The sequence below is a fragment of the Octopus bimaculoides genome, chromosome 13 (genome assembly GCF_046866305.1).
Source record: "Octopus bimaculoides isolate indiv1 chromosome 13, ASM4686630v1, whole genome shotgun sequence".
NCBI lineage: Eukaryota > Metazoa > Mollusca > Cephalopoda > Octopoda > Octopodidae > Octopus > Octopus bimaculoides.
Window position 1 is genome coordinate 36571878 of NC_142940.1, and position 12500 is coordinate 36584377.

General features: G+C 34.0%; 1 protein-coding gene across 5 annotated transcripts in view; it reads right to left on the reverse strand.

Moving 5' to 3' along the window:
* Nucleotides 1-155: 155 nt before the first annotated feature.
* The window catches only part of LOC106884173 (inositol hexakisphosphate kinase 1), a 126135-nt gene continuing 113790 nt past the window's right edge, over nucleotides 156-12500 (reverse strand). For all 5 annotated transcript variants that reach the window (XM_089361638.1, XM_089361640.1, XM_089361641.1 and 2 more), the window contains exons 3-6: nucleotides 7753-7969; nucleotides 5028-5281; nucleotides 3137-3312; nucleotides 156-1481 (exon numbers count right to left, since the gene is read on the reverse strand). In XM_089361638.1, coding sequence (XP_089217764.1) covers nucleotides 939-1481; nucleotides 3137-3312; nucleotides 5028-5281; nucleotides 7753-7969 — 1190 coding nt within the window. In that variant the 3' untranslated portion in view covers nucleotides 156-938. The remainder of the gene's footprint in view (nucleotides 1482-3136; nucleotides 3313-5027; nucleotides 5282-7752; nucleotides 7970-12500) is intronic.

Sequence of the window (12500 nt, forward strand, 5' to 3'; positions counted from 1 at the left end):
TGTTAGTAGTTTCATGAGGAAGAATTGTTCCAGTCAAGTTCATAGTTTCATTTCAATCCCATGAAAATATTTCCCTTTTTTTTTTTTACATTCAATTTTTTTTTTTTTAATTATTATTATTGTCTTGTTTTGCAAATCTCTTCTGATACAGATAAGTTGCAAGATTTGGATCAATATATTCTTTGCAGTGTTTATAACTCAACATTGCTCTCAGTCTAAGAATTATGATCCTTTCACCATTTTTTAATTCTTTTTTTTATCACATTACAAAAAAAAAAAAAAAGACATGTTATTAACTGAAGTTAATAAAATAGAAATAAAATAAAATTAAAATAATAATAATAATGATAATAATAATGATAATAGTAATAACCCGTGAGGTCAACTTAATTTGATCCAGGTACTAATCTTAGCAATTGCTACTTTTCAGGGTCGGCACACAGGGACACCTAGAAAGAAAAGTAACTTGGTGCTAAAATGGCAAGAAATCACTGCAAATATTGGCAGCTAAGGTGTGTATTCCATTGTATGAAGCTACTGGACTATGCCATTTTGGGGTTTGTTTTCTTTTTTCTTTTACTCATATCAGTCCCAGAATGCAACATCAGTCACATTCATCCGTCTTTAGATCACTGATATGGTAGAGAATTCTTAGATTTGCTAACCTTCAATTATTGTTATCATTAACCCTGCAGTTCACCATGTGAATGTAAGTGCTACATATATTGGTCTATTCGTTTAGGGCCATTTTTTTCCATTCTTTTATTTCAATTTTTTTACATTCTAGAAGATTCTTCACATACTGATCTCTAAGAGTTCTTTAATGCAACAGTATAGTCTATCTTCTGTTTTATTTAAAGAATTAACAATGAAGATCCTTTCTGGCATAGCTTCTTGGTTTACATTTTCTTTTTCTTGCATGCTCTACCCAGTTCATATCAGCTGTGGCATTGTTGGCAACTGGGGGAATAACGATCGAGAACTTCCTTAAAAGAAAGAATGAGATTACTAAGTCCAAATAAATATCCTTGGTCGGGGCCTCGGTGAGTGATCTTGTCTTCACGGAACCCACGGTGAGTGGAATGTGCAAAATCAATCATGCGTACTTCCACTTCAGGATAGTGATCATGCCACACATGTTGCATTCCATAACTGTGTTCTTCTGGCGAACTGTTATCCAGTAGAGAAGTGTGATGATGATGGTGATGATGATGGTGATGATGATGACGACTGCTTGGTGTTTCTGTTAAGCCATCATACATGACCAGTAACGAGCTGGTATAAAATCGGAATGTATCTCGCTTTTCAACCATTTTATACAGCTGCTTTAGCCGCCAAATAATAGGTTCAATTAAATCAAGACGTGCCTCAACACCATTGTGTAAGAACTTGTACAGAGTCTCTTTGAAACCTTCAACATTCAAAGAACGGCCATCATACTTGTCTTGGTACACATACTGCCCTTTATCTACATGGTAAACCTGAAGAAACAGAAAAGAAGGAAAAGTTTTGATTAGCAAAACCAAAACAATATTTATACTGATTTATAACAAGGAACAGGAAATAATAATAATAATAATAATAATAATAATAATAATAATAATAATAATAATAATAATAATAATAATAATAATAATGATAATAATAGTAATAATAATAATAATGATAATAAACACTAGCCATGAACAAGGTAGCACCAATAATCATAAAATATATAAAACATTTCATGAATAAATGGCAGACAGTGCTACAGATCCAAACAAAAGATGGACTCATAAAACCAAAGCCATCTCCATTAGAAGAGGAATATCCCAGGGAGACACACTCTCTCCACTCCTTTTCTGCTTGGCACTGACACCCTTATCTCACATGCTAAACAGAACTGGATGTGGATACAACTGTTACGGCAAAACAATCAGCCACCTCTTATATATGGATGATCTAAAGTTGTATACTACAAATGATAAACAGCTGAAAACATTACTACAGATAGTACATGGTTTTACCAAAGAAATAAACATGAAATTTGGCTTAGAGAAATGTGCCAAAGTAACCTTGAAGAGAGGAATACTAGTTAAGAGTAGCAACATCACACTAGATAAAGCAAATAAAGAGAATTAGACCAAAGTCAGACATACAAATACTTAGGAATCAATGAACTAGATATGATACAATACACACAAATGAAAGAGAAGATAAAAAAGGAATGCTATAGATAAGTTAGGTTAATACCAAAAACAGAGTTCAATGTGAAAAACAAGATAATAGGTATCAATACTCTAGCCATCCCAGTTATAAGTTACAGCTACAATATTCTTAACTGGACTCTAAATGAAATAATGAAAATAGACAGGAAAACAAGAAAATTAATGACAGGATTTAGGATCCACCACCCAAAATCTGACATAGAAAGGCTATATATATATTCTAATTCTGTTGTGAGTCTAAGACTGGAGAAAGATAAACTCATTCAACATGATTTTTTTCTTCAATATGATATATTAAGATGTAAAGATGAAGTTTTCAATGGTACCCAAACAATTCTAAGTCCCACCACCCCTACACCTATGTGATTCATCATCAAGAACGTTACATTGTTATGGAGAAAATATATGAAAGTAATCTTATTTTTTGAACTGTGATTGTGCTGCAGTACTGCCTTGAAAGGTTTAGTCAAACAAATCAACACCAGTGCTAATTTTTAAGTCTGGTATATATTCTATCAGTTTCTTTTGCCAAACTGCTAAGTTGCAGGGATGCAAACAAACCAACAGCTGTCAAGTGATACTGAGGACAAACACAAACACACATAGATACACACACACACACACACAAATATATATGACAGGCTTCCTTCAGTTTCCATCCACCAAATCCACTCACAAGGCTTTGGTCAACCCAGAGCTATAGCAGAAGACACTTGCCCAAGTGTGCCACACAGTGGGGCTGAACCTGAAACCATGTGGTTGGGAAACAAGCTTCTTACCGCACAATCATGCTTGCACCTATGTTAGATTTATTCATTAAATCTACTGCAATGTAAATAAGGCATACTTGGATGTCCAAGAACTAAGTAAATATTAAGTTAAAGAATGGAAAATGGGAAAAAGTAAAAAAAGAATATAAATAATCTCACCTTCATTCCACAGACTCTGACGCCAAGAGAACTTGATGTGCTTTCTTTACACCGTAAAATCTTTTTCTGTTTCTTCTCTTCAGACTGATCATCTCCATGTTGTCGTGGACCCATCTTAAGATCAAGAACACAAGGGTAATGGAACTTGGCAGCAACATTCTCCAACAATATAAATTCTGTAGAGATGTGTTAAGGAACACATTGTGTAATCTTTATGGAGCATATAAAGCCAATTCTTTTACAAACTAGAGGAATAGTTGAAATGTTCAAAGGGTCATAATTTTTTGGTGAACGACCGAGAGAGAGTCTTTATGGATAAAAACATTCAATTTACAGCAAAGTAGATAAATATTCAATTTTATAATTTTATTACTTTATCACAAAAAATCTTGGACATTATGTCAGTTGCTGCTGATTAGCACCCACATGTCAGTCCTGATCATCAAAGTGTTCCAACTATGACCATCCAGTCTATTTGTATAACCAAGACTACATTATTCAATGTGTCCTTCAGACATTATAGGTTCATTTGAAGATGTGGCTGCTGTTTCTAGCAAATCAAAAGACCATAAAACAGCTGCCTCATTTTCTTTCAATCGAACTGAATACTACTACCTCGTTAACGGTGTTTATTTAATATTACACAGACATATGCACCTTTCTAGTAATTCTTCAGCAGGGTCAACATGACACAACATGTAGCAAGACTGGTCCTTTATTGAACTACAGGCACAATCCACTTGACATGCTTATCTATCATTTCTGTTTACTTTAAACTTCACTGACAGATTTGGGTTGATCCAAGACTATGATAAAAGACAACTTGCTTGAAATACTGCATGGTAGGATTGAACTTGGACACTGTGGTTGTGAAGTCAACTTCTTAACCACAGCCATACCCAGACATACATACACATGTGTATGTATGTATGTATGTATGTATGTGTGTATATATATAAATATATATACACACACACACATACAGTATAAATTATATTTAACAGTGGAACTCAAAGCCATAAATAATAGTGTGTAGAATATTGGGTTAAAAAAAATCCCTTGGATGGGAAAAAAAGATGTGGGTTTGAGTCCCATGGGTAGCCTTCAACTTTTCTCCATCCCACCAATTTTTTAATTCGATATTCTACATGGTATAATTTACAGCTTTATCTACTTCGAGTTCCCTTGTTAAATGTAATTTATTATATATATATGTATATAAAGATGTGTTAATGAAACCATTATTATAAGGGTGGAACATTCATCATCATCGTTTAACATTCGTTTTCCATGCTGGCATGGGTTGGACGGTTCGACTGGGGTCTGGGAAGCCAGGAGGCTGCACCAGGCCCCAATCTGATTTGGCAGTGTTTCTACAGCTAGATGCCCTTTCTAACGCCAACCACTCCGAGAGTGTAGTGGGTGCTTTTTACGTGCCACTGGCACAGGGGCCAGAGGAGCTTGGATTGACCACAATCGAATAGTGCTTTTTACGTGCCACAGGCACAGAAGCCAGTCAAAGCGGCACTGGCATCAGCCACGTTCGGATGGTGCTTTTTATGTGCTACCAGCATGAGGATCACAACTACAATTTCCATTTGATTTGATTTTGATGTTAATGTACTTGACTCAATAGGTCTCCTCAAGCATGGCATGTCACCCTATGATCCAAAGTACTTTTGAGTGGGCTGGTTATGAGACACTGGTGTAGGCTACAGCTGTGAACTCACTTTATTTGCCGGGTGTTCTCAGTCACAGCATACCTCCAGAGGTCTCGGTCTTTTGTCATTGCCTCTGTGAGGCCTGTCATTGCCTCTACAGAAATAAAAGACAACACAGAATAAAAGTGCTGTAAATAATAGTTAAGATATATAACAGAACAAAAGGATACTATAACAGTCTGAGTGTCCAGATTTCAATAATTTTGACAACTGCATTTTTGGACACCGTATACTCCATGAAGGATGGAAGTTGTCCTGTCGATGAACATCAAATACATCTTCTTCTTCCTCTTCGTCATCGTCATCGTGCTCATCCTCATCATCATCATCATCATCATCATCGGTATGTACTATCTTCTTATCCGCCCGGGAAGAATTTCGTCGTGCAGCCATATCTAAACTGGAGCTTCGCAACAGATGAATGCTGAAGATAAAAGATTAGGAAAATTATATATACATACATAAATACCTAAATACATGATATATATGTGACTAAATACCAAAATACAAAATTATACATACATACATAAATACCTAATTACATTATATATATGAGACTAAATACCAAAATACATTTAAGTTACACAATCTGTAATTCTTGCTACCCTTTGACCAAGTACTTAACCCTTTTTGATACCACCCTTGGTCTGCTGAAACCAATTCCCTGTTTTAAAGTGATCTAAATTAGAAAAACTTCCAACAAAATTCTATGTTTATTTCTACTCCAAACATCAAATTAATAACAGTTTCAAATTTTGGCACAAGGCCAGCAATTTCGGGGAGGGAGTAAGTCAATGAAATTGACCCCAATGTACCACTGGTACTGACCTCAGAAGGCTGAAAGACAAAGTCAACCTCAGTAGCATTTGAACTCAGATCGTAAAGAAAGACGAAACATTGCTAAGCATTTTGCCCAGCATGCTAACAATTCTGCCAGCTTACTGCCTTCACATTGGATTATTAATGACAATCTTATTTTACCAAATTCTTAATTATCTTTGAAATTAATGAAAATGAATATTTCTGCAGAACTATAAAATTCTATGAAATTATCATGGGGAAGAAAGCTTTCAGGCATAATTCCAAAGGTTTCAATAAAGTAAATCAGGTTACTGCATTCCTAGAAAGAATTTCGTTTAAATAGGCCTTGTACTTTAACGAGTTTATATTGTAAAGTACAATGTTTATATTGTATAATGAGTTAATGAGTTTAAATTGTAAAGTACAATGTACCAAAAGAAATTAAGGTAACAATGTTTTTTTTTGTTTTGTTTTTTTGTGCTCTATTTATCTTTTTATAGTAGTAGTAGGAGTATGATGGTAGTGGTGGTGATGGTGGTAATGTTGGTGATGACGACAAGGAGGAGGAATAACAAGCTTATTTTAAGATACTGGATGTACTTGAAAGGCTAGATTCATCTTGTACAGGTAGTGGCACCTGTAGGAAAATACAAATAGGCAGAGAATTTCAGGGGAAGGAGAAAGGCCCCAGGGGGAGTAAACATCAGCTAGGCTAAGGGCATCTCTCTTTGAGCTGCATCTAAAAGAGACTTTGCTTTTAATGCAGATATGACTGTGTAGATAGGTACCAGCATAACTGTATGGTCAAGTTATTCACTTCTCAACTACATAGTTTGGGGTTCGGCTCCACTGTGCAACACCTTAGTCAAGTATCTTCTACTATAGCTCCAGGCTAACAAAAGCCTTGTGAGTGGATTTGGTAGATAGAAACTGAAACAAGCTAGACTACCAGCTATGGACTATCAGCCCTTTAACTGGTAGTCAAGTACCCTACTAACTCAGCCAACTATACACCCTGAGTATGCTGGCTATTTATAAAACCCACTTTACAAGAATTTGGCTGACAAAGAAAAGATGCAGTTATTCTCAAAATAACTGAAATTTACTATAACTACCTCATTCTGAATTACAGGGGTTAATCTTTATGAAATAAATTTGCCTGAGACCACTCCAGGTTTTATAATACAAACTTCTTGTTTTAAAACCTTACACAAAATGCTATTTTAAATTTATGTTCTAAACACCAGTTTATAATGACAAAGTTATTTTACTGTTTTCTTCATCATTTTCATAATTCATTGAAACAAAGAACACAGTATTTCAATAGGAACATGGTAACAAAAGGATTTCTGGTATATTTCATGTAGACTACAATGAGCTGTGAGATGGATTATCAGAAGTTTCACTTCCATTTTTCATTGACACATCAATGCTTGTATTCTTATTCCCCCTCAAAGCTAATATCTTCTGATATTCATATTTACATTTATTTCAGTTCTTCTGATTAAAGCTGTGCTGTGAATAAACTATATATTGTTTAATTAATGATACACTATCAAAAGCACCAATATTCTCATTAAGCCACCCCTCACCACATCTTTCCAGTAAATCTGTAACAAATACAAAATTAAAATGCACCAGGATAAATTTTTTGAATTTTAAAATTATTTTCTAAGCTTCAAACAATCACCATCACCATTGTTTTAACATCTATTCTTTTTATGCTTGCATGGAATTTGTTGAGGCAGATTTTCTACAGCCAGATGTCTTTCCTGTCACCAATCCCTACTTGTTTCCAAGCAAGGTAATACTTCCCTATGGTTAACCATGTTTTCATGGATGACTGTGATATTATAAAACACTACAGACATGTAAAGTCATGAGTCACCCCTCAAATAAATTATATGAGCTAATTAGCCTTTAGCACACTGTAGGTGCATCATGTTACTGCATGAGTTTTTTCCCTTGTAGTAACAGGGCAGTGGTAGGGGAAACAATTCTAGAGAAACGTCAAATTTAAAACTTGATAACAGTAGCATAGATCAATAAATCTTTAACTGTTTCACTATAAAAATGGAATCAATGGACACTTACCTGAAAGAACCATTTCTGTCTGACTGTTTTTGTTGTTGCTGTCGGATGAGGCTTTGTTTGGATTCTGTCTCGGGATCAGATGGTACCACAGGCGAGCACGGTAAAGTCGAAGAACGATGATGAACAGGCGAGTGTTTCTGAGTCAGGGATTTGGGTGGAATACCTACTAAGGTCACATGAGTATCGTTATCTTCAATTATTTGTACTTGCATAACACCTGTTGAAATAACAATGGAAGAAATATGTTAAAATATTCTTAAAAACATTTGAATTATCAATGTAATCAAAAAGTATAAAAGAAAATTCAATGAGAAACAGAAAAAAAATGTTTCTAGATTTAGTTAACCCCAGAGTATTTTTAGAAAACTATTTTGAAGAAACCAACAAACTGTTCTCAAAATATATCATTGAGGTCATGAAAGTGAATGTCTCTTTTAGCCATTCCATTACATCAAAAATGGGGAACAGAAAGGTTATCTCTAATATCAATGTTATTGGAACCCAAAAGAGAGTTCTTCACAATATATTCTCAGACTTATATAAGAAAAAGCAAAACTAAAAAGATGAAAGAAAAGCCATAGAAAGATATAAAGGCAAGGATATCAAAAAAACGGAAATAGAGGTGAAGGTTACAAAGCAGGGGTGTTTGTGCTGAAATAAGAGATTCTCTGAGATAACACCCATTCAAAGACACATTTAGATTTTCAACAGATTTATTTTTAGCTGTTCTCAATCAACATCTTGTAAACTCTAAGCAAATACCCAAACCAGTGAACTAATGGTGAACCTCATTCCAAGATAACAAGTTGTAGGAATGTCTGGTTCCAGAATGGTTTATTAACACACACCCCCGAAGAACTATTTATTGCTACCGTTCTTTTCAATGGCTGCCCAAATACCTTTGAAACCTACTGTAGACTACATTTTAAGAGGAAAAACAATCTTTTCCTGAAATAAACAAAATTACCTACTTCCAATAACATATGGTGAGTTTACTTAACAGCAAGTTCAAACGCTGTTAATTCATAGAGCGGGGAAAGTAATGGGGTGGGCTACCAAGATATTAAGTATATGGCTGGCTGACTGGTTGGTTACGTGGTTGGTTGGCTGATTAAGCATTTTCCAAGAAATGTTACCTACTAGGTATTCTAAGTAATTCTTTAAAAACTTGGAGACATTCCAGATGTCAAATATAGTGAAGAGATGATGAAATAGGTAGAATGTTGAAACTAATGATACAGAATGTAGGTTATTTGGTAAAACACCTTTAAGCAGGAAGTCAGTTTAGAATAGATATTTGTGAATTCAGAAGACAAAGTAAAGAGAATTTCTCATCGTCATCATTACTACCATAATCATTTTAACATCTACTTTTCCATGCTTGCATGGGTTAGTTTATATTTCATTGAAGCAGAATTTTCTGCAGTCAGATGCTCTTCTTGGTAACAAATCTCACTTGTTTCCAAGCAATATAATAACCCCCCCCCCCAGTCTACTGAACAATGTACAGTCTAGACAGGGTTTCACAGAAAACTGCAAACAAACAGCACTGTTTATATAAGCAGTGTGGCTTTGTTTACAATCATCACAGACATATCAAGACTAATACACACCCAACTATACACATACACACTCGTTTTATCTATATATATATATATATATATATATATATATATAATTCGAATTTACGGAAAACAAAAGACAAAGACAGGTGAAGGAACAACAAGCAGGTGTATTAGTTTAATGCTCAGGAAGAATAGAAAAGTCTTTGATGTTTCAAGCCTATACTCTTTGACAGAAAGGATTGACAGGAAAACAAAAAACAGAGAGAGAATTTCAAAAAAATACGGAGAAAGAAGAAAATGTATAGGGATTAATGGTTCAACATAATGAAATGGATGGAAGACAGAGGCTATATAAAGATTTCACTTCGGTATAGCAATTTTGAAGTATATGTATATAGAACTCAATATACCTATACTTCAAAATAAAGCATTAATTGATAACAGAGCATAATATGAAATTGAATAAATAACAAAGGAAGAGGAATTATGTAATCAACAGTTGTTTTTGCTATAAGATGTAGTGCATCCAGAGCTGAGTGTTTGTGCATCACCTTATAGCAAGATTATTTAGAAAACATTTACTTAAGTTGTATGTAAATGTAATCAACCTCAACGGAATTTGAACTCAGAACATGAAGAGACATCAGTAAATACTACAACTATCTTATCCAGTAATTTATCAATGTACCATCCACTATGACTTAATAATTTTTTCTACTAAAGGCTCAAGGCCTGAAATTTTTGGGGGAAAAGGGGCCAGTTGACAATGCTGACTCCTAATGTTTTGACTGGTATTTACTTTATTGACCCTGAAAGGATAAAAAGCAAAGCTAACCTCAGCGAAATTTGAAATCTGACCCATGGCTTAATATAATACAATCAGATTTAACACCCAAAATTTATGCAATTAAACATCAATACACCCAATACAAAAATTTTGTGTGTGTGTGTGTGTTTATCAAGACCAGATGATATGCACTAGGCAAACTAATTGATCACCTTCAACACTAAAATCTGGAGACATCACATAAATCCCTAAAGCCCGAACCAAATTTCTTCATCAAAAATTACAAAAACTTGGTGATAAAAAACCTAAGTTAGAATAGCTGGGTCTATAATCTAGAGAGAGTCTTCATTTAGAAACTTTAAGCTATAATTTGATGGCATCCATTTGGTATATGTAAATAGTAGGACAGACTTGAGAAGACTGAGTGTGTTATCTGATATGGTCTACTTGATATAGCAGATTGCAGAATTAAAAAGAGTTTAATTAGAAGAATAAGCTAATGATTCTCAAATTGGTAATAACAGTTTCAAATTCTGACACAAAACCAGCAAGTTCAGGGCAAGGGGTCATCAATTACATCAACCCCAGTGCATAATTGGTACTTATTTTATCGACCCCAAAAGGATGAAAGGCAAATCTGACCTCGAGAGAATTTGAACTCAGAATGTAAAGACAGACAAAATGTCACTAAGCATTTTGCCTGGCATGGTGATGATTCTGGCAGCTTACTGCTTTTCTCAAATTAGTAATAATAATGATAATTCTTTCTAATTTTGGCAGAAGGTCAACAATTTTAGGGTAGGAGTAGGTTGATCACATTAACTCCAGTGCTCAACTGGTATTTTATTTTATCTTTCTAGTTCCTATATTATTTAGCTTTCTAGTTCCTACATCTGGACTGCATCTGTCTCTCTCTCCAGTGATTTTTATCTGTTACCAAACTAACAGGTGCTTTTCATCTTTCTGTACAACAATAACAATAGCCTCATTACTGAAATACCCCACCTTCCATTCCAGGAAGATCTCACAGGCTCTAAGAACTACCCTTTTTCTCTCAAATGACAAATAAAGAAAACAGCATTGAGATTACATTGGAATTATATCCAATGGTACTTAGAATGGTGAAACCAAGGAGGTACTGGAAGAGAGCTAAGGAATCATTAACTGAATATGCCAGGTGTGTAACACTGACTGCAAAAGTAAGATGCCATAGGTTTTTTTGTTTTCTTTTTGCATTTGAAGAGTTATACTAATGAGGAAAATCAGGGGACACTATATTTGTAAGAGAATAAGATTGTATTGTAGTAGATGCTTAATAGAAAAACATATAGAAGAATTTGAATGAATTAAAACTATTGTATTTTTCAAGTTTATCCATGAAAGAGATGGTTGAATAAGAATCAGATGACAAATTAAAAACACACCATTAATATTGACAGAAGAAAGATAAAAAAAATAATAAACCTTGAAACTAATCAAACTACGCATGTCAAAAGGTGAACTTAAAAAGATGAAGACAACATTTAGTTACAAAAAAAGGCTGAGTCATGCTAATAAACAATATTCCTACTAAAGACTCATCGATCACTAACCTATTTTAAAACTAAACATTTTTCAAAACAAGCTTTCCTCTGCAGAGAGATATTTTCAAAGTATGATTATTCGAATATTCACATAGGGAAAAGAAAAATGTTAAATGGATTCTATATTATTATCATTAGCACAGTGTGAATGAATGAACATTTCAAAATTGCAAGAGAAATTAGAGAAGAGTCTAATTAAAGCAATCCTGTCAAAAGCAAGGAAACAATCTGCTGGAAAAATGAGGTCAAGGTTTCAGTCAATCAAATTTGTTCTAATTAGGGTAATAATTAACTGATTATTTAAGCAAACAGTAGATTATATATTTATTAATTATAATCTATGCCTGAAAATATTTATGAAAAGAAAAAACAAACAAACAAGGCCCAACAATTAGGCAAGAATAAGCTACATAGGTTAAATAGTAGGTTATAATAGGCAAATAAATAGGGGCTACAATGACCTAATAAATAAGATATAATAAACAAATGAATAGGCTATGATAAACCAATGAGTAAGCTATATAACAGGGCTTATAAATAGGTCGCAACAGGTTCATGAATAGGCTATAAGAGGTTAATAAATAGGCTATAATAATCCAATAAAATAAGATATAAGGCAAATGGATAGGCTATAATAAGTTAATGAATAGACAACAATAACTCAATGAATAGGCTATAATGATGAAAGAAGTTGAGGGTGATTGAAGAATACCGACTCCAGACACACAATAATAATTAATTTGTGTCTTGTATCTCTGGTCATATCATGGTAGTCAATGTTATCAATCAAATTAATTAAACAAAAACTTGCCC